We start from the raw sequence: 24587 nt of genomic DNA, 5'->3' as shown, positions 1-24587 counted from the left end.
CGAAGCTTGTAGCCGGTTTCTAGGTTTAATGTCGAATATTAGCTCCCAAGGACGTTCAATGTCGTTGCTTTTAGTCGGGCGTCATTCCTATCGAAACGTGGCCCGATGACCCCACAACTCGACTGAAATTATACGAGATACTTTGCCACGGTCTCATGTTTGGGGTTCGCATGCACGGACACAATCGTGAAATGAATAAACAGTTCGTCTCTTCAGCCCTTGACTTCGGCAAGGAGATGAAAGCATTGACACCTTGGCAGAAGAATGGCACGGCAAACCACATTGAAAACGTGTGGGATCCCCTTCCGGCCGTTTCATCCGTCATCTCTCGCAATGATTGAGTGACAGTTTGGGCAGTTTGGCACTCATTGAAGGAATTGGCCACGACCCGATTCACACAGAACCAACATACTGTGTGCTGTGAAGGTCATTTGACTGACATGATGACTAGCAAAGTCCCAGAGCAAGCTCGCCGCCACCATGTACAAAGGATTCCAATATCGCCCTTAGCCTACTTTTGGGGACAGAAATCCAGACAACTTCAGAGACAACACGAACAAAAACATGCATTTCAGAACGAACAGTCGAGTTCGACCATTGTCGAACTGCCACTTAGAGCATCTTATCGTCACCAAACACGAAGAACCTTCCGAAGCAATGCACAGTGGGACAAGAGTTTCGGATGGTGGCCTTTTACCTTTCCAGAAAAGCATGTCAATAACGATTCCCAAGTTTATCCGTGGCCTACTCAGCGTGCTTGTTCCTAGCTTTCTTGTCAATCTGCTGGACAACTCTCACCATTCTGAACGCGACAAAACCCACACTCGGAAGATTGCTTCTCTCGATGGGTTAAGGGGCATTGCTTGCCTCTTCGTTTTCCACGCACATTATGCTTATTCGTTTAGCAATTGCCTTGAAGAGGCCGGTCCAGAGGTATTCAGGCGTCGAATAATGTATCAGCCAATTATTTCGCTGCTCTGGTCTGGCATTGGAATGGTGAACATCTTCTTCTTTGTTTCTGGATATGTCTTGGTTGGCAAAGCCATCAAACAGATAAGGTCCAACGATGTTCCCGGGGCTTTTCTGACCATTTCGTCTTCAGTTTTTCGCCGAGCACTCAGGCTATACGTCCCTTCTATGGCAATTATCATGATAGCTGCTGGAATGGCCCATATGCACCTGTTCGATGCTGGCAATATCTTTTACTGGCAAGCACATATAGAGAAGCTGGGTCCGCAAGAAGCCCCGCCTATGCGACTTGACTCTTTGTTCAATCAGCTTTACGATGGTTTGAAGGACTGTTACCGTATGTTGGACAACACAGTTCCATGGGGCAAGTTCAACCTTCCCTATGAGCATGAAGGTAATGCAAGACCTGTCGGAATCGTGTATGACAAACACTTGTGGACCATTCCAGTCGAGTTTAAATGCAGCATGTTGATCTTCATGATATTGATAGCGACTGCACGACTTCGGTCAGGTTGGAGATTGCTGGTTCACACTGGGTTCGCTTTCAATTGTTTGATGACTGAGAGATATCCGGAGACGCTCTTCGTTGCAGGGATGGTATTTGCAGAGATTGACAGCATCAGTGATCGAGTGTCACTGAACTCCAGTCGCGAACTCGCCAGTGGAACGCAGCTCAATTCATGCCTTTCGATCGAAGGTAGCCCCACTCAGAGGCTCGACTGGAGGACAGTCCCAACCAATTTGCGACTGCGTCCGATATACAGCCTTGGCTTATTCATCCTAGGGCTATTCCTTTTATCAATCCCACCTCAACAGGCTCACGGGTACCCGGCCTACAGGCCAGCATTGTCACTGGTGCCGAATTATATTGAAGAGAAGGACGACTTCGTCAGAGTCATTGGTGCTATCATGGCGACTTGGCCAGTAGCAACGTCACCTATCATCGCACCTTTGTTTTGTAACCCAGTTGCTCAATACCTGGGTCAGATATCGTTCGCTTTGTATCTCGTCCATGGTTCGATAATCAAATCCTTATGGTATTGGTTGCAACCCAGCGTCCATATTCTGGTCTCCAATGCGCCTGTGTGGGAATTGACGACTGGGCAATTTGTTACCCTCTGGATCACTGGATATGTGATTGTATTTCCAGTTGTGCTCTGGTTGGCTGACGTATTCTGGAGACTGGTTGATCAACGCTCGGTCTCTCTGGCACGATGGGTGGAAGAACGGCTCACTCGATACTGAATCAATGAAGGGATCAGCCGAGGTCGCAAGACTTCGCTCACACCGTTCGCGTCAGGCCAGAGCAGGACTTCGATTCAACAGACCGCACGATAGCTTCGCTGCTGTCCGGGAGTGCGTTCAAAGTGATGAGTGTGGGCCAAGGAGGACTCGGCGAAGGATCAATGCCCACCAGCTCAGACCTTTGGTGAACATAAAACTCGACTCGAGAGTATGCAAGTGGAAAGGTTTGAAGGGGACCAAGTGATGCATTCTTAATGGCGTGCTTTCTCAGCTCAGCTGTGATATACTTCCATCTCAATGGGATCAGGGTGTAGGCCCTGTAGGGCTACCACAAGCACATACGCGTACATAAGTTGAGGCGAAGGGGACTATCACATGTGGCCTTTTGAGCGATCGTGGGGTGACGATACTACGTCAATATGACATGAGAGCATACCAAGGCTGAATCTGCTGGGCATCTGCAAGCAACAACGCTGAAACGAAACCACCCGGTAAAGGCTGTGACTTGTTCCTGGAATCAACGCTCCATGGCTGGCCCCTCGGGCGACACTTTTAGGCTACAGCACTAGTTAGTTAAGAGAACTCTCAGGCTCCTTGAAGAGATATTTTCAGGGGGCGGGGCTCGGGGCTCGGGGCTGCGTGGGACAGAGAACGGGCCCGAGGAACTTAGCTGAGCATCTGGCGATGCTGACAGCCATGACTACCAGCAGGAGCATTGTAAATCAAATTTTACGCCCTTTGTCATAGTAGCTACCAGAAATTTTTGATACAAAACTATTGCTCGACCTCCGATTTATCGAAGTTCCCGACAATCAAGGCTTTTGGCGTCCAAATGACTAAGAGGAAAAATCAAGAAACAGTTGTCGCTTCCAGACTTTGAGCTGGAGGCAAGCTTATTCTGCCCCTACCAATCTCGCAATCGTCAGATCTGTTGCGAATAGCCCATCCATGATCGAAACTTTCCATCACACATGCTGACTGGGCAACTTGTACTTATAGACCAATTGCTCATCAACTACCTCGTGCCTACGAGTAGGTCACGATTGTCATCTGTGGTTATGGGTATTTCTCAGGTACGCCTAACGATGCCAACTGACTACGGATATTTGTTGGACAAAGGGACATCCATGAATATGGTGAACAAAACATCCCCCTCCTAGACCTTACCACGCTCTTCAGGTCCTGCGACAGTGTCATGCAATCGATCTCGCCGATGCGAATCGGGCTTTCCGACTGATTCAGCCACCAGATCAACATATCCTGCTGGAGTCCAGGTATGTTGCGTCCAAGAATCCCACCATCTTGGCTATTTACACCTGGTCAGGGGACACGGGAGAGAAACAAGACCGGTGCAACAAACGGCACACTCCTTGCCGATCTTGTATCACGGGCTCCGTGAAGCTAGCACACCATGAATCTAAGATGGCGAAGCCACTCGACAGACTTGGAGCACCCCCAAGGCTAAGAACGCTAACGAGGACCCTGGTCTGATCCTTACGATAACAACGTCGAGCAGCCATTGCACAAAGGTCCGCCGAGAAACAGCTAGGCCATGATAAGAGCCAACCTCCGTGATATCTAACGTCCATGATATGTAGCGACCTTCCAGAAACATTCGAAGATGTCTTGGATGTTTCTTGGAAAAAGTCTTGGGGTGCAGTGCTACGCATTGCCAATCCCTCTTATCAGTCCAAGCATCCTACTTAGCATTGCCCAGGCACTGTTTAGCACGTCTTGCTTGGACGAGCTTTGAAGAACTACCCTGAACATCATCATATGATGTCAACTCTGATTGGCTCCTGATGGCGTTCAACATGTGCGATAATGCTATCTGGACCAAATGCAACTCTGGAAAAAGTGTCTGCTGTTGCATCGAGCGGCAGCGCATGGTTCAGAAGCGGAGATTGCATATACGCGAGGCACGAAGCTCTCTTCGTGGTGTGAAATTGGAGATGTACAATATGTTTAAATAGGACATTCCCTTGATTATCCTTCTCTTGCTCTTTCCTCCATCTGTGCTTCCGAGCGTGATTTCATCCACAATGGATCCAAAGCTTACAGGAAACGACTATGTCCAGGAAACAAAAGCCTCCGATGGCGAAGTCGAGCCATCGAAGAGGAACTCTATCACGGGCGATGTCTTCGTCCACGACAATGGTGCGGACACCGACCTTCGACGTATTCTCAGCACCCGCCATCTTACCATGATTGCGTTGGGTTCCAGTATCGGCATGGGATTGTGGTTAGGTTCTGGTACATCCTTGATCAAAGGCGGTCCAGCAGGTATATTCCTAGGGTACTGTCTATCCGGCGCAATGATCTGGGCCGTGGCACACTCCATTGGTGAGATGGCTGTCATGTACCCGCTGCCTTCTGCCTTTGTTCAGTGGACGGGCAAGTTTGTGGACCCTTCTGCTGCATTTGCTCTTGGATGGGCATACTACTTCTCTTTTGCCATCACCAGTGAGTCAACTCTTCCCATTCTCAAGCCTTTCTGCATATCAAACTCCAGATTGAATTGGTCGGACCTTCTGTCCACGTTTCCCATCCCTGGAGTCTTAGCTGGCTTACAATTCTGCTACCTTGGGCTACCAACTGACATCACATTCAACAGTTGCCAATGAGCTAGCTGCAGCGAACACTATTATTAGCTTCTGGACCGATAAAGTGCCCGTCGCAGCTTGGATCACGATCTGGTGGGCAGTTCTTATACTCGTGAACGTTGGTGCTGTCACCATCTTCGGCGAAGTTGAGGTTGTTTGCAGTGCAATCAAATTCAGCTGGATCTTCGTGGTCATCATATCTCTTATTGGTAAGTCGCCCAATCGTCGTCGTACTCTGCATATCACGAAGTGGGACAGACTCGCTAATCTTCATAGTTGTATCTGCTGGTGGTGGACCTAACCATGAGTCGGTTGGTTTCCGTTACTGGAACGATACGCCGTTCACAAATGGCTTTAAAGGATTCCTTTCAGTCATGCCGACATGTATATTCGCCATGGCTGGATCGGAAAATGCTGGTCTTGTTGCTGCTGAAACTTTGAACCCACGCAAATCCGTCCCACGTGCTGTTGGTTCCATCTGGTTAAGGCTGGCACTTTTCTATCTCCTCGGATCCTTGATGGTTACCATCAACGTTTCGCCATTTGACGAAGATCTCTTCGGTGGGGTGGGGACAAATGCGTCTCCTTTCGTCGTTGCATATCGTAATGCAGGGATCCCAGCCCTCGCCCACATGATGAACGCCATCATTCTCCTATCGGTTATCTCCTGCGGTTCCATTTCCATCTACGCCGGTGCCCGTACAGCAATGGGACTGGCATACCTTGGCATGGCGCCCAAGCAATTCAAAAAAGCCGATAAACTTGGGCGCCCATGGTGGGCTCTCATCCCTATCGTCGTCATCGGTGGCGGTCTCGGCTATCTCAACGTCAACAACTCAGGAGCAAAGGTCTTTGGATGGTTATCAAACCTAACTTCTTTATTTACCCTAGCGGGCTGGGGAATGATTTGTCTCTCTCATATTCGCTTCCGGTATGCCTGGAAGTTGCAAGGTCGCGAGGTTTCGGAGCTGCCATGGAAAAGTTGGACATACCCTTACGCGGCGTGGTTCGGCTTCATCATGTGCGTCGTGCTCATTATTGTCCAGTTCTACCTTGCAGTATGGCCACTGGGTGGTACCGCAACTGCCGAGTCATTCTTCGCAAACTACATCTCGATCCCTGTCCTGTTGGTGCTATGGGGTGGCGCGAAAGTCTACTATCGCGGCCGCAGATGGGTCGACCTTAGTACCGTCGATTTAGACTATGGACGACGATTCTACCATGATGAACTGGATAAGGAGAAGGGTCAGAAGAAGGGTGTCAAGGGTGTTGCTTATAAGACACTTGGTGCTATCTTCAACTAGCCGTGGCCCCAGCTTAAGTGCGAAAGTGAGAGGAGGAGAAGTCGAGACAGACCACTTTGTGGTGGTTCAAGATAAGCCTCCAGCCATAGTAACACAGTTAATGGAAGCAAAGGCCAGTCATATTATTCAAGTATGACTCTTCTAGTCGGAGCAAGAATATACAGAGGCGGCGAATCGCTAAGTCTGGATATGGATAGCTTAGTCAATCCACTGAATGATGGAAATTCTATCATCAACCAGGTCGATTGGCAGCTAGTCTAAGCTGAATAGGAATAAATTTCAATGTAGTTTGGCACCTAATCACCTTTCATTCTCCTCCTGTAGAATCGTCATCGCCAGCAGCATATCTCGCGGGATTCCTCGTCGCCACTAAAATGACTAGCTACTCAGATAGTTAGAAACCTTATCTCGGAAAACGGTGCCGAGTACCCAAGACTCCAAGGCTTGTACGTCGACTAAACGATTCTCCGAGCTCATCATTAATGACGATTGAGCCCATAGCAAGGTGCATAGCATGGACAGTAACATGCACGCTGCAAGACGTAGTGGTGGCAAACTAGATCGAAGAATGATGATTGAGTCTAATAGTCCGCACCTACCAATGGAGTGAGTAGATGTCAAGTCGACGCCTACTCAAGCAGAGCCTCATCCTCGTGATCTGCTTAAGTACCCGCTTGAGGGGCCTCTGAGTCACTCATGATAGCCTTCGACTTGGGAGTCAATGGCACGTGGGATTGTAATCATCAATGCCCGGGTTCAAGCGCCTTGGTCAAGCCACGAGATCTGGATGTCAAGATGTGATTTGAAGTTGAGTTCAACGAATATCCAGGGAGAAGATCTGTAACCCTTGGCGAGGTGGGGGAGTTCGCCTGGAGGTGTCAGTTGTTGCTCGTTCGGGCAACAACCGTGAGGCAGGAGAGTGCCAAGAGCACTTGGCCAAGGCACTTGGGGGTTCTTTGGCCCCTAAGCGTCGAGGAGTGACGCGGTCAACAGCACAGACGAGAGGTGGACAATTTCAACTTATATATAGGATAGAACTCATAGAAGAGAGCCATGTGGACTCAGGCATCGAGGAAAAATCGACACACAAGACTTTCACATATCCACATCGTCTCCAAATCCCAGCGAAAGAAATACTAAGAGCATTCTCGACTGATGAGCTTGTTTCCTAGGCTTGACAAACAGAGATCGGTGGATCTGGACCCTCACGCCTGGGATCTATCGTCGAAGGAACATGTGAAGAAATTCGGATTCTCTTCTAAGTACCCCAAAACCCTTATACCCGACCCAAACATATTTAGCGATGCGATCGTACCAGCTCTCAAGTCAGGGGATCAGGGAATCCAGACGAAATATCCAAACCCAGGACATTTAGCTGCTCATCTAGGTCTCATCGAATGCTTTCGCAAGTTTCGAACAAGTGTATTCAGCTCGGAGCAGCTCGAGATACTTGACTTGCCCAGCTATCCGGGGACCACGGTTGATGAAGTTAGCACAGCCGCCGATGGGCCAGCGAGCGTCTCGAATCCAAAGAGATGGGACACTGTCATCCGTCTCGCTGTTGCTCGATTTCTAATCTGGTTTGAGAATATCGAATCTATCCTAACCCACGCGGCTGCGTATCATCGCTTTGGCCCTGATAGCAATGCTCTCCATGCAGCTATCACAGCAGACTATCTGCCGCCTTTGGATGTCATGCTTGTTTGGTACGCTTATATGCAAACACCTGGCGCGTATAGGCGAGACAACCTTGCGCATAGTTCCCCAAAACTATTGGAGATTCCTCTCCCATGGGAAGCCATCCTCGCTGTTATGGACCTGGACAATTTCACCTACAATATCCCTTCTGCGGCAGAGAAATTGTTCACGACTACAACTACCCAATCTGCCGATATCTTTGTCTACCTCATGCATCCACCGCCTTATACCGATTTAAATCCAGACAAGGTATTCTCAGTGGACCTAGAATCGGCCGTGCACGACTTGATCGACGATACCTCATTCGCGGAGTCAATGAGTAACCTCCTTTTCTTACGCTCGCCTGCCCTTGAAGGAACACTACTTCGCGCCCTGGCCAAGTACGGAGCACTCGTACAAGCCACGGGAAATAGGGCAAGCTTATGGTTAGAACGTATTCGAGATGAACCTGCCCTTCAACTCGTATGGCGTACTCATATGCTGTATCCTATGGCATACATCCAATTCAGTGCAAATACTTTCGGAAGCGATGTCTTGCTCAAGTATGACACCAGTTCCTTGGCTTATGCAGTTGACATCAAGAATTCCTCAACCGCAGAGCAATCTTCCGCCGACAGCGATGGCGACAGCATCAGTGCGGCAGAAGCATGTTATTGCTGGCTGTGTGAGCGTATCCGAGATGAAGACCCAGACTATACTGCATGTGCTTCCAAGCCTGGGCGTACAAGGTCGCCCACTGAGGGATCGCTGTCCCAGCCAGCTAGTCCCACCGTTCGGGGCTTCTCACATTTCCGATCCCGGTCAATGTCAAGCAACGTACCACCGAACCCGGATGGCCCATTCTCACAGATGGCTAAGGAACAGATCGCTAGCATCAAGTCTGATGTTGCGTTCTATCGATATGTTGAGGAGTTTCGCCGAGCGAACCCGGATAGTACCGTACTGCCAGGTCGCCCTGCTACCTCTCGTGATCTTGAGAAACTGAAGCGTGAGAAAGACGCAAAAGATAGAGTCGGAACATATCACGGGTCGGGATATACTGTGGAGGTCGTGAGGCCTGCGGTATATGACGAAGTTACAGGTCGATTGTTGAAGAAGGAGAAAACCAAAGTGACTCGCTCGAAGCAGTTGACCCCCGTCGCTCTTTTCCTGGCCTACTGATGGTATATCAGGCTTGAGCTAGGTTAATATGTCGCACTTGCCACCCAATGCTCGCCCTCGACCGGCAAGGTTGAGAAACAGCCTCATCAGCTCCAGTCTGGAAATCAATAACGTATCATTATGACTGAAGAGCATGAGCACATTTTCCACAATTTGCGCCTTTGCATTCATAAGAGGCAAATGAGAGTGGACTGCATCAATACCGGTGCGGTTGATGTTCCCCCCGCACCCGCATCATCACTAGCCTAGATCCACGCACCCCATTAAGGAAATACGAACACACTCATCGTACTCGCCAATCGACAGGAGCTATCGCTGCACGGCACGAAGTGCTAGTTCGGAGTTCTCCATGAAATTACAGCGGGCGAGGGTACCTTTCCCCCTCGGCTTTGGGTACACTGGTCTATCGTGATGAGGCCATCGGCAAGAGATGGGGTCCTCCCTCGGCCGCGCGGGTTCTGTGCTTTCCCTAGGCCGTCACAAATCAGGCTGAGATCAAAGGAGAAATCATTCCAGCTATAACTATTTTCGCATCATCTCCCTTGCCAACTCTTATCTGAGGCTGTGCCCTACGCAGCTGTTTGCCTTTGAGCACAGGCTGTTTGACCGATCTCTCGGCGCGAGTAATTCTCGCAGGATCCTCACAGGTACATTCGACTTGAGCCAGGACAATATAGGTTACCATTGCCAACGCAGAGTGTCATTAGCATTGAAATTTGATCCACTTTCCATAAAGATGGCCTTCAAAGAGCAATTGGAACTTGCTACCAGCCCAGGGCCGACCCAGATCCCTGGTGCAGTTGTCATTGCTGCAGACCGATCTGGTGAGTGAAGCCTAAATTTTGTCCTTTTTAGCACACCGCTCAACCTGCAAGGTAACATTATCGACTTTCAGGCTATCGGCGTTACGTCCGTTGACCCTGACATCGCAAAACCCATGACCGAAGATACGACCTTTTGGATTGCATCATGTACCAAGCTCATCACCTCAATCGCTGCACTACAATGTGTAGAAAGAGGACAACTGACTCTTGATGATGATGTCTCGACTATTCTGCATCAACTCAAGACTCCAGACATTCTAGTCGGCTTCGATGAACAGACCGGTCAGCCCATCTTGAAAAAGGCACAGGAGCATATTACGCTCAGACAACTCCTGACCCATTCGTCTGGCAACGTGATTGAGTTGTTCTCTGCGGAAGTCAAGAAGTGGCGCGAATGGGCAAAGCCTACATACGACGAAGATGAAGGTGAGGTGGTGCGTAGTACTTGATGACATGATCGATGAGAGATCCTGCTGATGCCCACACAGATCAAGCGTATTCTAACACCACTTGTATTTGAGCCTGGAAATGGTTGGGTATATGGAAGCGGATTAGACGCTGCTGGTAGGATGGTCGAGAAGGTCAATGGGGCGTTCGCCTCGGCGAGTATATGAAAAGGTATATATTCGGCCCTCTCGACATGACATCCACTGGTTTCCGGCCTTCAGAGAACGAGAAAATTCGCAACAATCTTAGTGCGACCACTGTCCGAACACCAAAAGGCGGATTGAGGGCAGGAAAACCATTCCTTACAGGAACCCCAAAGGATGACCTCGGCGGGGGAGGCCTATACAGCTCTGCCACTGACTATATCAAAGTGTTGATCTCTATCCTGAAAAATGACGAGAAGTTGCTGAAGCGCGAAACAGTGGACCTGATGTTCACACCACAATTGCCAGATCCAAAATACTTAGAGGCCGTGGTAAATGATCAAAGAACAGGCGTCTTCTATCGCTCTGGGGTAGATGGTCAGCGCTGGAACTATGGCCTCGGGGGCCTTCTCAATATGGAAGATGCTGAAGGAGTTTGTAAGAAGGGAACTATGTCTTGGGGAGGCCTACCAAATCTCTTCTGGGTATGATTGCTCCTATCCCTCTCTTTAGGTGCAAGCTACTTGGACTGAAAACTAACGCAACACAGTGGATAGATCCTGCGAGTGGAACATGTGGAATGTATGCCTCTCAATTACTTCCACCCGGCGATGCAATCTCAAGACAACTTGCTGTTGATTTTCGAAGGAGTATTGTAAAGGGTTCATATTAATTCATACGAGTCAAATAGAAGTGTTACGAAGGTCGTGCGTGGGTGCTTATCTGGAGTTCTCCACAAGCTGTATCTTCAAGAAAAATGCTTCAATCAATCGCGTTCTACTCCCAGAGCCTGCTACATGTTGAAATATGCACATTTTGGAATATCCTTATGAGCTTAGAAGTAATAGGTATTTAATTAGTTAGAATCCTCATTCAAGCCGGGTTCCGGTAGTGAGTATGCTAATTCGAAGGCTCTTCGGATATCTCCTAAGCTTAATTCAACTCCCTCGGCTTTCTGCGATACCCAAAGGTCCACCTTCGAGGACAAGCTCAACGCCGCCTGCAGGTTGCCCGCAATTGCGTCAATCCGATGAGTCTTGAACAATTCAGAAGAGTGGGTAGTTAAACAGCTTCCCTCCCACATCTCTACATGCACCTACCTCACTCTCACATCTGGGTTCGATAGGTTCGGTGTTTCTGTCTGAGAGACATGCTTCTACAATGGATGAGCGTACGCCCCTCATAACAACTGTGACTGTAAGCCAGCGTCGAGGCGGCTACTCACATCGGACCATCCGACGTTTCTGCGCCATTGCCTTTGGGAGCATTTTTGTTGCGATCCTCCTGCTCATCATTCTGCCCTTCTCTATCCTGTTTCCCCATTCCCGACACTCCCATAGACATCACGGCCACCAAGGCCTGTCCTCCTACCTTCCCTGGTCGGCTCCATATCCCAAGTCGTGGCCCGAAAGCACTGGCCTCACTTTCTCCGAGCTTCAGAATATCCTTTTTACAACCCCGGATGAAGATAAGATACGTTCATGGAGTCAGTATTATACTGCTGGCCCTCACTTAGCCGGCAAAAATCTGAGCCAGGCATTATGGACACGGGAACGTTGGGAAGAGTTTGGAGTCAAGTCAGAACTGGTGGCATATGATGTCTACATCAACTACCCAGTGTCACATCGACTGGCGTTGTTGAAAGGAGATAAGGTCAAACACGAGGCTAGCTTGGAAGAGGACATTCTCGAAGAGGACCCCACAACGTCTTTGGAGGACCGCATTCCAACTTTCCACGGCTACTCAGCTAGTGGCAATGTCACTGCACCATATGTCTTTGTCAACTTTGGCACGTTCCAGGACTTCGAAGACTTGGTTGCCGCAAACATAAGCCTAAAAGGAAAGATCGCCTTGGCCAAATATGGTGGGGTTTTCCGAGGGCTTAAAGTCAAGCGTGCCCAAGAACTGGGTATGGTAGGAGTGGTCATCTATTCAGATCCACAAGAAGATGGCGAGATCACGGAGAAGAATGGTTACAAGACATATCCCGCCGGGCCTGCGAGAAACCCAAGTAGTGTGCAAAGAGGCAGTACGCAATATATCAGTATGCATAGACCCTCATCAAAATTTTACTGACGTTCACTAATAGGCGTGTCCGCAGGTGTTCTTCCTGGGGATCCTACAACACCTGGCTATCCATCAAAGCCTGGTGCGCCACGCACCGATCCTCATTTCTCAACACCTAAGATCCCGTCACTCCCAATCTCATACTCTGATGCTCTTCCAATACTCAAGGCACTGAACGGTCATGGGCCCAACGCCAGTTCTTTTGGAAAATACTGGCAAGGCGGTGGACTTGACTACAAGGGAGTGCAATATAGTATTGGTCCATCTCCAGATTCATTAACCCTCAATCTTGTCAATGAACAGGAATATGTGACAACACCTCTTTGGAATGTGATTGGAGTAATTAATGGTACCATTCCTGACGAAGTCATCGTTCTCGGAAACCACCGTGATGCATGGATTGCAGGTGGTGCGGGTGATCCCAACTCTGGCTCTGCGGCGTTGAACGAGGTGATACGATCCTTTGGGGAAGCACTGAAAGCAGGTTGGAAACCCTTGCGCACGATTGTCTTTGCCAGCTGGGATGGTGAGGAATATGGCCTAGTCGGCTCTACTGAATGGGTCGAAGAGTTCATCCCTTGGCTATCGGGCAGCGCGGTCGCGTATCTCAATGTCGACGTCGGAGCCCGAGGCAGGGTCTTCTCTGCTGCCGCCTCGCCACTACTCAACAAGCTCATCTACAACATCACCGGGGAAGTGCCTTCGCCGAATCAAACCACGAAAGGACAGTCTGTAGGTGACGTCTGGGATGGTCGAATTCGCACCATGGGGTCTGGAAGTGATTTTACAGCTTTCCAGGACTTCGCTGGCATTCCATCCCTCGATCTGGGCTTTGGATCCGGCCCACGCGACCCCGTGTATCATTATCACTCGAACTATGATAGCTTTGCGTGGATGGATGGAGATTTTGGGGACAAGGGATGGCACTATCACGTCGCAATCACCAAAGTTTGGTCTCTCCTGGCTGCTAGACTGTCAGAAACACCTGTTCTCGCTCTCAGCGCGAAAGACTACGCTCAGGGACTCAGAGGGTATCTTGAGAGCGTAAAGGACAAAGCAGTAGAGTCCTCTATCAATTCCAAGTTCAGCTTTGAGGTGCTCGATAATGCAACGGCGAGGCTCCAGAAAGCAGCTGCTGGGTTCGACACTTACACTGCAGAACTTAGTGAACGGATCGGAGAAAATGTCCCGTGGTGGAAATGGTGGAAGAAAGTCAAGCTATATTATGAGGTACGAGCCGCGAACCAAAAGTACAAGTTCTTGGAACGGCAATTCCTCTTCTCAGATGGACTGGACAATCGCTCATGGTTTAAACACGTCGTCTTTGCCCCTGGTAGGTGGACTGGGTATGCTGGAGCAACATACCCTGGCTTGGTGGAGAGCTTTGAGGACAAGAACCTCACCAACGCTCATAGATGGGCTGACATCATTGGAGACAGTCTGAAAGCTGCCACAAAGCACTTGGAATGAGAGGCTTTATCAAGCTTACTGTGCTGTATATTCGTTTGGGTGAACATTAGCATTCTCGAGTTCTTTCAAATAAACATCACTAAATATCTGAGTGGAAAAGCGCAAGCAAGTTTATTGATTGAACGAAGAACACGAAACTTGTACATAGATGGAAAAGTAAGATGAACAATCAATTATGAAACAAAACTTAGTAATCCAAGGCAGAGATGTAAGAGGGTCCTCGAGTAGGTTCTCGGTCGAGATCAATGTCAGAAGCCACTGGTGGCGAGACATGTACCTCGTATTCATCGGCACGTTAAACAGATTTTCCGGTGCCTAGGTATATAAAAAGATCGTCTTGCTATATTGACTCCAAGAAAAAGATCCACGGTCTTATCCAGGTTTCTTCTCAACGCCTCAACGTAACATAAGAAGAGCATTGTCCGGATTATCTCAAAATATACTGCTTACTCCTGCATTGCCTCGAAAGCGGAGATGTAGTTACTGGGGAGCATGGCCTTGACACCAGTCAGCGAACACTAACTACTTAAATGCGCTCACGCCCAGACTCGGGCTTATGTATCATGGGAAGGTGTCACCCACGGTACTTCTCCTTGCCTGATGACACGGCCAAGGTGAGATCTACATATTCTGAATTCGCCAATGAACCACTGAGTGAATCTTGGAGGCCTTGCCTGAATAACATTTTACCGTTCCTATGTAAGCGTCGAATGTTTGATATTATGTACCAAGTATTCAACCTTTCTCCGCGGTGTTGTCGGTGCGGATGTACAATATTCTCGGGCCTCATACTGCATTACTAAAGTTCACGCCCTCTGGCACAGGAGGCGAATCGGGGAGGTGTCTGGATAAAACGAGCGCAGACTCATCTATCAACACAGTTAGAGCGTTTTTGCTCCCAGAGAGTAGGTAAAGCTCTCACGACAACACTGTGTGGTATTGTATCTTTAATATTACCTGTTTCATACGTGAAATCTACACATTCAGCAAACGTCTTAAGCACATCTGCTGTCTTGGGGCCACAACGTTAAACCACAGACAACAGACATCACCAGAACTATGCCTCGCACACTCAAAGAACAGCTCCCCTGGACGCAGTCCCCAATCATTGCCAACGCACCGATGGGTGGCTTCGCAGGAGGCGCCCTAGCAGCAGCAGTGACAGCCGCAGGAGGACTGGGACAGATTGGAGCGGTCGTCGACATGGGCGAGCTCGAGCGGGAACTGACACTTGCACAGAAGAGCCTCCCCAGGTCCAAATCCAATGGCGACACCAGTAACAACAACACCATATCCTGCTCCTCAACAACCCTCCCCATCGGCGTCGGCCTCCTGACATTCATTCTGAAGCTGGAGTCTGTGCTTCCGCTCCTCCAGCGCTTCCAGCCCTCGGTGATCTGGCTCTTCGCAGCAAGCGAGCTGAACGACTACACGACCTGGACGCGGTCGCTGCACGCCGCGCTCCCGCACAGCAGCATATGGATCCAAGTCGGCAGCGCCAGTGCCGCGCTGACCGTCGCTCGAGGCGACGCCTCAGATGCCAGCACGCAGCCTGACGCGCTCGTGCTGCAGGGCTCCGACGCCGGCGGGCACGGCTTCGAACACAGCGCGAGCATCGTGTCGCTCGTTCCGGAGACGCTCGACCTGCTTGCCGCACATGGCCTGTCGGCCCTCCCCGTGCTCGCGGCCGGTGGGATTGCCGATGCGCGTGGCGCGGCTGCTGCGTTTGCGCTGGGCGCGGCCGGTGTGGTGCTGGGGACGAGGTTTCTCGCTGCGCGGGAAACGATCGTCCCGCATGAGGCGTACCGGGATGCGGTGTTGAGTGCCAAGGACGGGTCGACGAGTACGGTGCGCAGCAAGGTGTTTGATAACGTCAAGGGGCCGAATATCTGGCCGGGAGAGTATGACGGGCGGAGTCTGGTGACGAGGAGTTATACTGATTTTGTGGACGGGGTGGATATCGGTGTGGTGAGGGAACGGCATGCCGACGCTGCGAAGAGGGCGGATGCTGGGTTCGCTGATACTACTGATGGCGAGGCCAAGAGCAGTGGGAACGGCGCTGGACGAAGGGCGAATGTATGGGCTGGCGCCAGTGTGGGTTTGGTCAATGAATTGCAGGATGCTGGAGATGTTGTCAGAGAGGTTAGAAAAGGGGTTGATGAGGCTTTGAAGGCTGCGCGGGCGAGGCTGTGATATACGATTTCGTTCCCTCAGACAACTAAATAGCACTCTCGATGAATTATTAGCAGGGAAAATGAGTAGGTAGAGACTTTCAAGCTCGCTAGCTGTGCCATCAGATCAGTCGCTACCTTAATGCCATGCAAATACCCCTGTGTCAGAATTTTGCCAAATGTTCCAGTATAATGCATGCCCTTTGTTCTCGCGCATGACGTGCCACAATCGTCTGATCGAGTCCTAACATAACATATTGTATGCCAAAAAGGAGGCCCAAAATCCCATATGACCGGTAATTTAATTGAAACTCGTTCCACCAACACCTAATCCACTTCTTGTCGCGCCCAAATCACTGCTATAACGGCGTGAGCCAGTGGGAATAACACCGGGACCCAGACCAATCGGGCTAGCGATGCGGCGTAGCTCTCTGTGCGAGCTACGGTTTCGTGGACGAGGCTGAGAACCTCTAGAAGTGATTGGAGACAGAGATCCGGATCCTGGAAGGGAACCCTCGTCTTCGTCTGCGTCGAAGACATCGCTGGCCTTGCTTGAGGCATGGGATGGTCTGCGGGGCCGAGTTTCGCGCACTCCTCCACTGGATGAAATTGAAGAAGTTTTTGCGGTTCTGTCGTCTGCGTCGGTGGTGATGAATCTGACTTCCTCTTCAGCTCTGGAATCTTCGTCGAAATAGTCGTCGTCGAAATCCTCGTCAATCTCCGTTGCATCCTCATCATCCTCGTCTTCCGAATCATCATCATCATCACTCGAGCTTCTTGCAAACCCCTCCATTTCCACTAAGCCCCAAACCGGGACAGCCCCCAACACACCAACAAGAGCCAAAGTCCACCAACATATGATGACATAGCCAATGTCGACACCGGCACTGAAAGTGGCACCGGCTAAAGCTGGACCTGCGGCTCTCCCCACGGCCGAAATGCTGGTGGCGACACCATTCAAGGTTCCTAGAATGCTCAGACTCGAAGCACTGTTAGTGAGCAAGATGGTTGAGCATGGGAAAGCGAAGATGCCACAAAACCCCTTCATCAACATCATGACCATCATCACACCCTGACGCATTGAGTTTGTCGGTAGCAAGGCCGTGAACGGGGTTGCAACGTAAATCAGTGGGAAAGCCAGCGAGCAAGCTTTGAGACAATTCAATACACCGTACTTTCGGGCGAAAGGCGGGAAGATGAAGAATTGCACCAGCATGCCAAAGACGCCATATACGGTAAACAGAAGTCCAATCTGATTGGAACCAATACCGAACCCGCCAGCAAATTTCAGCGGCAGGTGCACTTCTGGATCGTGACTGGATTGAACAGGGTAATGCATGAAAATTGCGAGCAACTGGTCGTACGCAGCCGAATGCATGGCTATGAAGGTGTAGACCACAAGATTGATATTGGATTGTCTCGAGAAGACCTGTGCCCAACCGGGATTTTTCTTGGGAAGTGGAGGCGCGCGGTTTGCGACAGGGCTCGAGAGTTCGCTGGCTGTCCCATCGAGAAATGGTTCGCTCTCTTCCGGATTCGACCATCCTCTTGCTCGTTTTCTCTTCGTGCAACTTGCCGTCAACACCTTCCCAAGGAGAAGACCATAATCACGCTGAGACTTCTTCTCCTCAAGTGTTTCGCGGAAGAAGAGGATTCCCGCCGAGATGCCGATCAGGAAGAGGATGCTAATCAAAAGATTCGGCAGCGCGAAGGGGTGGTCGGCGAAGAACTTTGATTTCCCGAAGAGTCCAGGGTATCGCTCAACAGGGCGGACAAGAGACCCGCCAATCGATGGCCCAAAGATGCTGCCAATGTTCCATACTAGAGGCATGATACTGAAAGCACGAGGCTGCAACTCCTTCTGAGGAACGAGCTCCGCAACAGCAGTCCTGATTATCCCAGCATTCGCATTCGACAGTCCTTGTAGTGATCTCCACATAAATGCCCAGACGAGGTTACTCGAGAAACCGAACCCAACACTAAATACCATAGTGCAGGTCAACGCGACGAGGATGATAGGTTTGCGACCAAACTTATCGGATGCCCTGCCCCATGCGATTCCGGTCAGACTTTGTGAGAGGGAGAATGTCGCGGCCAGGAGTCCAGCCCATTTCGCGACTTTGTCATCGGGAATATTAAATGACTGGATCATTTCAGGCTGTCCGAATGGGATCGCGCAAGTCAGTAAGGTTTTGAGAAAGAACTGTAGTCGGATTCGAGGAGAACGAGGCTCTTGAACTCACTATATAAGGGTAGACCGAGGTCATAATCACAGGTTCACCGAAGCGACATATTGCGAGAATGAGCAGTTGCTGTTTGGGCCACTGCAGTGCCCTCTTGCTTTCCTTGACCATGACTTGTGGGCGTGTTTTCACACAGTGGAGCCATTGATGGACTTCACCTGCAGTAGACTTCTACGGAGAATGGATCTACCCTGAATGAAGGAGGCAAAACGTCGCCGACAACGAAGAAAAAAAGATGAGCAACTTCAACGAAACTTGGGGTAGAGAATGAAAGTCGGTGCTCAATTCAGCCCAGCCATCGAAAGGCGCAGTTTGGCAGGTCGGACAAGCTCGCCATCTGCTAACTTGTAATAGTTTAATGGTGACTCGCGGATTTAGCTCTGTACTGTAGCGTTGGACTCATTTTCCGTCGCTTGATAAACACTGGTTGGCTGAGCGGTTGCATCGATGGTAGGCATGAGGAGGGTCATAAGGTCCAGTCATGAGGGGCGAGGGCACCGGTTTGGGGAAGAGTAAAGGAGCGAGAGGGGTAGAGTCTGCAAGACTTGAGCTTAGCTGGAAGCCCGCTCAATGGCCTTTGCCGACTAGCCGGATGGCTGGCTGTAGGTCTCCAGGTTGGGTTGAGGTGGGGGGCCGAGGGTACTCAACTAGTTAATGCCGACCTTGTTCGTAGGTAAGCACTTCACGGCCCTTACACAAAAGTCTGCTACGGGCACCTGTAATACGTAATTGGCCAAATCAGCAAGGCGACCGAGCAAGCAAATAGCCTTCAGCATAGTTACCGCCGTTACTGACGCCGGTGTGGCACGCGGTGTTATGGGGGACGAACTAAGCGAATCGACGACACAATGTAAAGGACGAGAGACACCGTCCTGTATACATGGTGGGCCTTTAATTGCTGTTGTCTTCCGAGCCGCAATCTGGCAAGTGCGAAGCAATTCAAAGAATGGAGTACAAAGTATCTAGTTGACCGTCCGAAGCTCGGCATGGGAGGTTGAAGTGACCCTCCAACGTGACAGGTACGACGATCTGCAGGGGCATGTAGCACGAGGGATAAATGAGGAGGCACAGCTTTCACCTCTCACACGATGAAGTCTGCTGCTTACTCTGCACGATATGATCGCACGAGTGCAGTGTGTACTGTATACATCTTCGACCATTTATCATATGCTTATATACCAATTAGCCAGCCGAGTAGCTAGCTATCCATGCTCATCCCTTTTTTCCGCCATCATTCAACCAGGTCTGGAGTTCCAGAAGGCGCCACAAATGAAATGTGTATTCTGTTTCATGAGTACCCAAACGCCCAATTCGCTAAATGGAAGGAAAAGGAAATGGTCGGACAATAATTCGTGCCGCTTGGGGCCGGTGTCCGCTGTACATATATCGACGATGAGATGAGTCGTCTCTCAGGTTTGATTCTGGCTCGGCGGTTGAGGTCGAGGGGTGAACGGTCTTTTTCGTCGGCCAGGTTTCTCAGTGGGGGCGCCGGTCTGTGGCTCCCAGATTTTGCTGGTGTAATTGAATTCATGGCTAGTTTGGACGAGCATATGTTAGAGAAATGTTTATTTTGGATCAAGAGACAGAGGACGGGAAATCTTAGCTTACTGCTCGAAGGTGGTCAGAGTCAGGGCTTTTTTCCCATATTCTTCCTCCAATAATGTTGCATACTCAAAGGGAATCTTAACATGGATCCCCTCGAAGAAACTGTCTCGTAGTGGAAAAATATCTTGTTCCTGTGAGATTTGGTTAGGAACAAGTGCAACAACATTTCGAAACTTGATGCAAAGACTCACCTTATACGTGTGCCTGTCCTTGGACATCATGGCACCTTGAACACCCTCCGCTCTTGCTGGATAATCAATTCGGACCGTTGAGATATCGATAAAAAGACCAGTATCAGTGTCGATCCACCTAGCATCGATGACATTCAATGTATCTTCAGTCCCACGGATGGTATAGTGTGGGTTAACCTCCAACAAATATGTACGACCGTTCTCGACGCCGGGTATGCGGAAATGATATTCGGTCATGTTGTAGTATTTTGCCAGGAAGGCGATGGTGACCTCGGAAACCTGAACGTCGATGTCCGAGTCCCACGGTAAGATCTTCTGGTTCCACCACCAGCCCAACAGCGTTCCGTGCATGATCCACGTCTCGGCTCCAATGTCGGCCATGGTGGACAGAAACGTCTGCATCAACGCCGTGAGGTGCGGCAGTCTTTGCTCCTTTCCAATCTCTGCTGCTGCGAATCGTCCATCGTAGTGCGGATGGAAGGTCGATTCGTGGAAGTATTTGTCCTTGGGATCCCCGCCCTTTCCACTGCGGTCCTTGACCAGCTTTGTTCTTACGTCGAGAAAATCAGCGTCCCCTCGTACCAAGACTGCGTGTCGACATAAGGGGAGAATAAGAAGGAGTAAAGCTGTGAGATACAGACTGATCGCACTGGTCTGTCTCATGGCCACTGACGTGGTGTTCCAACATTGGTCTGATCGAAGATATTGGCGAGACAACGGTACTCGTCGAGGTAGTTGAGACTTGACTCGTCCGGCGAGGCTATAGTTGCAAGACCAGCCAACAAAAAAACAGTTGGTCGTGTGCTTCGTTGCAAGCGTGAACAAGGTATAAAGCGCTCCGCTACCAATGATACAGCCGGAACAGCAGGTAGGATATCTTTTTCGTGCCACAGGGAGTAAATCGAATTATTTTATAACAGGTCGACCAGCAATTTATTTCCAGTTGGGGAGAGCAGAAGACAGCCAGGTCCGAAATCTTTTGTGGTACACAGCAGATAAGCACGGCCTGATTGAGGCCAGAGGCGTTTGGGGGCGAGATAAAATAAGTAATGAGGCTGGCCTCGACCCTTAGGAGCGCGCGTGCTTATGTTCAAAGAATACCAAGTACTTCCCTGTCTTTTTTGCGCCAATCTTTGGAGGCTTGAGGCTGTCTGATGACGATGACCACTTCCAACTTCCGGGGCCAAGAAGGATGGCCGATTCCCCACTGAGTTCCTTGGCCGTAGGCGAGTGTTTTAAGGTTGCACGGAGCCTCAGAAATACAAATGCGTGAGGGTCGATAAGTTTTAGACTGGATCCAATTCGTATTGTGTATGAAGTTTTTGATTTCTTATGGAGAAGTGGTTGTTGATTCTCCAGTTTTCTCTCTCCTTTTCTGCTGGGAGAAGGTACCAGTACTTATTATGATTGAACAGATATCCGTTGATTTTTGTGGACTGGGAAAGGGTCAAGCCTCAAAAGCGTGAGTGATACGCGGCCTCCTATCGTCGTGACTGGGGTTGCACCCGGTTCCCACAGATCCCTTTTGAATGAGCTCTTTTGCCCCCATAACACCGAAGACTGTTTCTAAGCATTTCCGACTCAAAAACCCTGATTCATGGGTGGTCAATACCTACCCTGACGTTTGACATGCACGCGAGCGTTGAGCCGCGTAATGCTGGCCTGCACGGGCACCCCGCCAACCGATCTGGTCGCGTGCTTTTGCATGGTAAACATGGTGGTGACATGTTACTTTGCCTCTAAAGCATGTCTAATTGGTGTTCAGACCCACGGTTGGCTGCATAAACCAATCTTCGTGGTTTCTTGGTCACCGTGCCGCACTGCCGGAAGCCGGATAAGGGTAATGGGCACTTTTAGGCTTTGGCTTACTCGTACGGATACGAGTACTCGTAGGCGCCTAAACCGGATTCTTAAGCTACTTCCGCCTGGGCCTCTCTGGCGAAAAGAAAAGGCGCTGGTCAAGCTTTCTTCGAATGCTTGGTTTGATTTAGGTTGATCTGAAGTGTCCTTTGTTCTTATCGACCGGAGTTGCTGGACAGCTCGGTGTTTCATGCGACGCCTTCTTCCAGGAGGCCAACACTTGTTCTGTTAGTATGCATACGAATACCGGTTACCACAGCCACTCATTGCGATGGACGCGACGAACATTGTTGATTTGACTCGTCAGCATTTTCGTCCTCACAGAGAAGAATTCCTGGCCCTCTGCAGTTCACGTGGTGCTTCTTCCGATCCCTGCCTTGTACCTCTCCAATGCACGTTCTCTCGCTTCCTTGTGATTGACCATAGGTTTGGGATAACCATTCTTTTCAGCAATCTTCCCTGCACCTCTTCCATACGGATCGTGGATGCTCTTGTTGTCTTTGATGTCTCGAAGTTCTGGAACCCACTTGCGGATATAGTCCCCTTGAGGATCAAACTTTTCACTTTGGAGCAAAGGGTTGAAGATTCGAAAGTAGGGTTGTGGATCAACACCGCAGCTGGCGCTGAACCCCCAGCCCCCGTTGTTTGAAGCAAACGATCCGTCAATCAGATGTTCCATGAACCATTTCTCCCCCATCCGCCAATCAATCATTAGATCCTTTGCCAGAAACGATGCCACCACCATTCTCGGCCGGTTGTGCATATATCCAGTACTTGCTGCTTGACGCATTGCCGCATCAACAAGTGGAAAACCAGTCATACCGCTCGTCCATTTCTCGAACTGGTCCAGATCGTACTCCCATCGAATATTGCTATACTCTGGTTTGAATGGCTTGTTCATGCTGTAGGCCCATGGTTAGCTCGTTCTTGGTTTGATACGAGGAGAATCAATTTACCAGATGTAGGGCCAATGGCACAATACGTGCGTGTAGAAGTCTCGCCACGCAACCTCCCCTATCCACATTGAATGCCCCTGCTTTCTATCGTCTGTCAACTTCTTATGCGGCGCAGCCTCACGCGCGGCCCTCACCACCGTACGCGCCGCCAGTGTTCCCGCCGCGAGATGTGGACTCAACACGGACGTACCATTCCCTGATGGGAGGTTTCTTGTATTGTGATACTGCACGACTCGCTCCAGAAGGAATTTGTGCAACCGGTCAAGGGCCTCGTGTTCTCCAGCAGGCCACATACTGTGAAACTTGACCTTTTCCTCTTCTGATAGTCGTTTCGATTCCGGCGCGTCAGGTATCCTGCAGTCGAACAGCTGGGGAAATTGCTTTCGCGTTGACGAAGGGTTTGCTTGGGGGATCGGATGTGGATCTAGCTCGTTCGCATGTTCGTTGAGATATGCGCACCATCTGCGATGCCAGGGGCTGTATACAGAAAACTGTCCACCGGATCCACTGGTCAGTTTACCTGGCTCCACAACACACGTGTCGTGGAGAACATTGAACGCGATGCCTTGTTCGAGGCTTTTGACCATCAACGAGGCCTCTCTCCTCAGCTCGTCCACCTCATATTCCGCATTGCAGTAAATGTGTTTCGCGTCCCACTCATTGCACAATTCAAGCAATCTCGCCGGTAGAGCCCTACGTTTCTCTACTGTCTCGACAACCAATGGAATGTCGAGCTTCGCCAAGTCGTTGCGCAACACTGCCAAATTTCGAAGAATGAAGTCAACGCGTACTGGGGCGGTCAAGTGAGCCTCGAAATCTTGGGGTGATATCAGGTAAAGACCAATCAAGGGAACACCTCCTTCCTTGGCCTTTTTGCTCGCCTGATGAAGAGCATTGTTGTCCAGCAGGCGTGTGTCGCATTTAAACCAGTGAACCACAGACCCAGCGGTTGGCAAGGCATCTCGTTGCGATTGAGTCTGCTCAATTGCCTTCTGGAGAGTTTCGATTGGACGCTCGATCTTGCCGCTGATGTAATCCCTAGCTCTGTCGTCGATCATCTCTGGAGGATAGAACTTCCGTAGAACAATGCCATACTTGATCTCATCTGTAGAATCTTTGTACTGATTGGTGTTTGATGGAGCTGCGCGCGCCTTTTTGGTTTGCATGGGCAGGACGCTGACGCTGGCCTTTCTCTTACCCGGCACCATGATTGATAAGGTGGTTGATATCTTGAAAAGAGGAGGTTTTGATGCGCGAAGGCGCATGGGCTTGATAAAAGTGGCAACAAGTTTTCTCAGTTCTCACTGTTAATTGAAGGAGACGGAATTTCCCAGATACGACACGTGAAGAGTGCGACCGCGTATGTAAAAGTCGGTCCCTGATGAATTTGTAGGTTGCTGTGGATAGTGGTGATGTCACCACAGATCTGATCGATCGGTCCTGCATTAGCGCCTGGCCCCAGATCGATCAGCAATCCTGAGCAACCTCAAATCAGAGATATACCTTCTGGGTGCCTTCTAATCCGAATACCTCTGTTCCTCTTTTCAATATAGTCCTGGCATGGCCTGGCTCTCATCAAACTTGCCACTACTATCCGCAATCACCTTGCATATTTACCTTGCTACTTAAG

General features: G+C 50.1%; 9 protein-coding genes across 9 annotated transcripts; 5 read left to right on the top strand and 4 right to left on the bottom strand.

The window, feature by feature from the left end:
- Positions 1–4256: 4256 nt before the first annotated feature.
- LTR84_012941 (uncharacterized protein) lies at positions 4257–6121 on the top strand (the record flags this gene model as incomplete). The annotated part of the gene is made up of 3 exons (XM_064856447.1): positions 4257–4677; positions 4829–5026; positions 5094–6121. 3 exons carry the CDS (start codon positions 4257–4259, stop codon positions 6119–6121), a joined length of 1647 nt encoding a protein of 548 aa, XP_064707623.1.
- A 1155-nt stretch (positions 6122–7276) lies between these two features.
- LTR84_012940 (uncharacterized protein) lies at positions 7277–8980 on the top strand (the record flags this gene model as incomplete). Its single annotated transcript, XM_064856446.1, has 1 exon — positions 7277–8980. One exon carries the CDS (start codon positions 7277–7279, stop codon positions 8978–8980), a length of 1704 nt encoding a protein of 567 aa, XP_064707622.1.
- Positions 8981–9716: 736 nt separating this feature from the next.
- LTR84_012939 (uncharacterized protein) lies at positions 9717–11067 on the top strand (the record flags this gene model as incomplete). The annotated part of the gene is made up of 4 exons (XM_064856445.1): positions 9717–9804; positions 9856–10238; positions 10373–10879; positions 10945–11067. 4 exons carry the CDS (start codon positions 9717–9719, stop codon positions 11065–11067), a joined length of 1101 nt encoding a protein of 366 aa, XP_064707621.1.
- Positions 11068–11555: 488 nt separating this feature from the next.
- On the top strand, positions 11556–13931 carry LTR84_012938 (uncharacterized protein; the record flags this gene model as incomplete). The annotated part of the gene is made up of 2 exons (XM_064856444.1): positions 11556–12423; positions 12484–13931. 2 exons carry the CDS (start codon positions 11556–11558, stop codon positions 13929–13931), a joined length of 2316 nt encoding a protein of 771 aa, XP_064707620.1.
- Positions 13932–14990: 1059 nt separating this feature from the next.
- Positions 14991–16124, top strand: LTR84_012937 (uncharacterized protein; the record flags this gene model as incomplete). Its single annotated transcript, XM_064856443.1, has 1 exon — positions 14991–16124. The coding sequence occupies one exon, from the start codon at positions 14991–14993 to the stop codon at positions 16122–16124; it is 1134 nt and encodes a 377-aa protein (XP_064707619.1).
- Positions 16125–16403: 279 nt separating this feature from the next.
- On the bottom strand, positions 16404–18456 carry LTR84_012936 (uncharacterized protein; the record flags this gene model as incomplete). Its single annotated transcript, XM_064856442.1, has 2 exons — positions 16404–18260; positions 18346–18456. The coding sequence occupies 2 exons, from the start codon at positions 18454–18456 to the stop codon at positions 16404–16406; spliced, it is 1968 nt and encodes a 655-aa protein (XP_064707618.1).
- Positions 18457–19754: 1298 nt separating this feature from the next.
- Positions 19755–20804, bottom strand: LTR84_012935 (uncharacterized protein; the record flags this gene model as incomplete). Its single annotated transcript, XM_064856441.1, has 3 exons — positions 19755–19878; positions 19954–20081; positions 20142–20804. 3 exons carry the CDS (start codon positions 20802–20804, stop codon positions 19755–19757), a joined length of 915 nt encoding a protein of 304 aa, XP_064707617.1.
- Positions 20805–22350: 1546 nt separating this feature from the next.
- Positions 22351–22902, bottom strand: LTR84_012934 (uncharacterized protein; the record flags this gene model as incomplete). The annotated part of the gene is made up of 1 exon (XM_064856440.1): positions 22351–22902. One exon carries the CDS (start codon positions 22900–22902, stop codon positions 22351–22353), a length of 552 nt encoding a protein of 183 aa, XP_064707616.1.
- A 51-nt stretch (positions 22903–22953) lies between these two features.
- On the bottom strand, positions 22954–24165 carry LTR84_012933 (uncharacterized protein; the record flags this gene model as incomplete). Its single annotated transcript, XM_064856439.1, has 1 exon — positions 22954–24165. One exon carries the CDS (start codon positions 24163–24165, stop codon positions 22954–22956), a length of 1212 nt encoding a protein of 403 aa, XP_064707615.1.
- Between the last annotated feature and the right edge of the window lie 422 nt (positions 24166–24587).

Source organism: Exophiala bonariae, assembly GCF_035927105.1.
Source record: "Exophiala bonariae strain CCFEE 5792 chromosome Unknown scaffold_9, whole genome shotgun sequence".
Classification (NCBI taxonomy): Eukaryota; Fungi; Ascomycota; class Eurotiomycetes; order Chaetothyriales; family Herpotrichiellaceae; genus Exophiala; species Exophiala bonariae.
The sequence above is the reverse complement of the archived record's forward strand: the minus strand, read 5'-3'. Positions and strand labels throughout refer to the sequence as shown.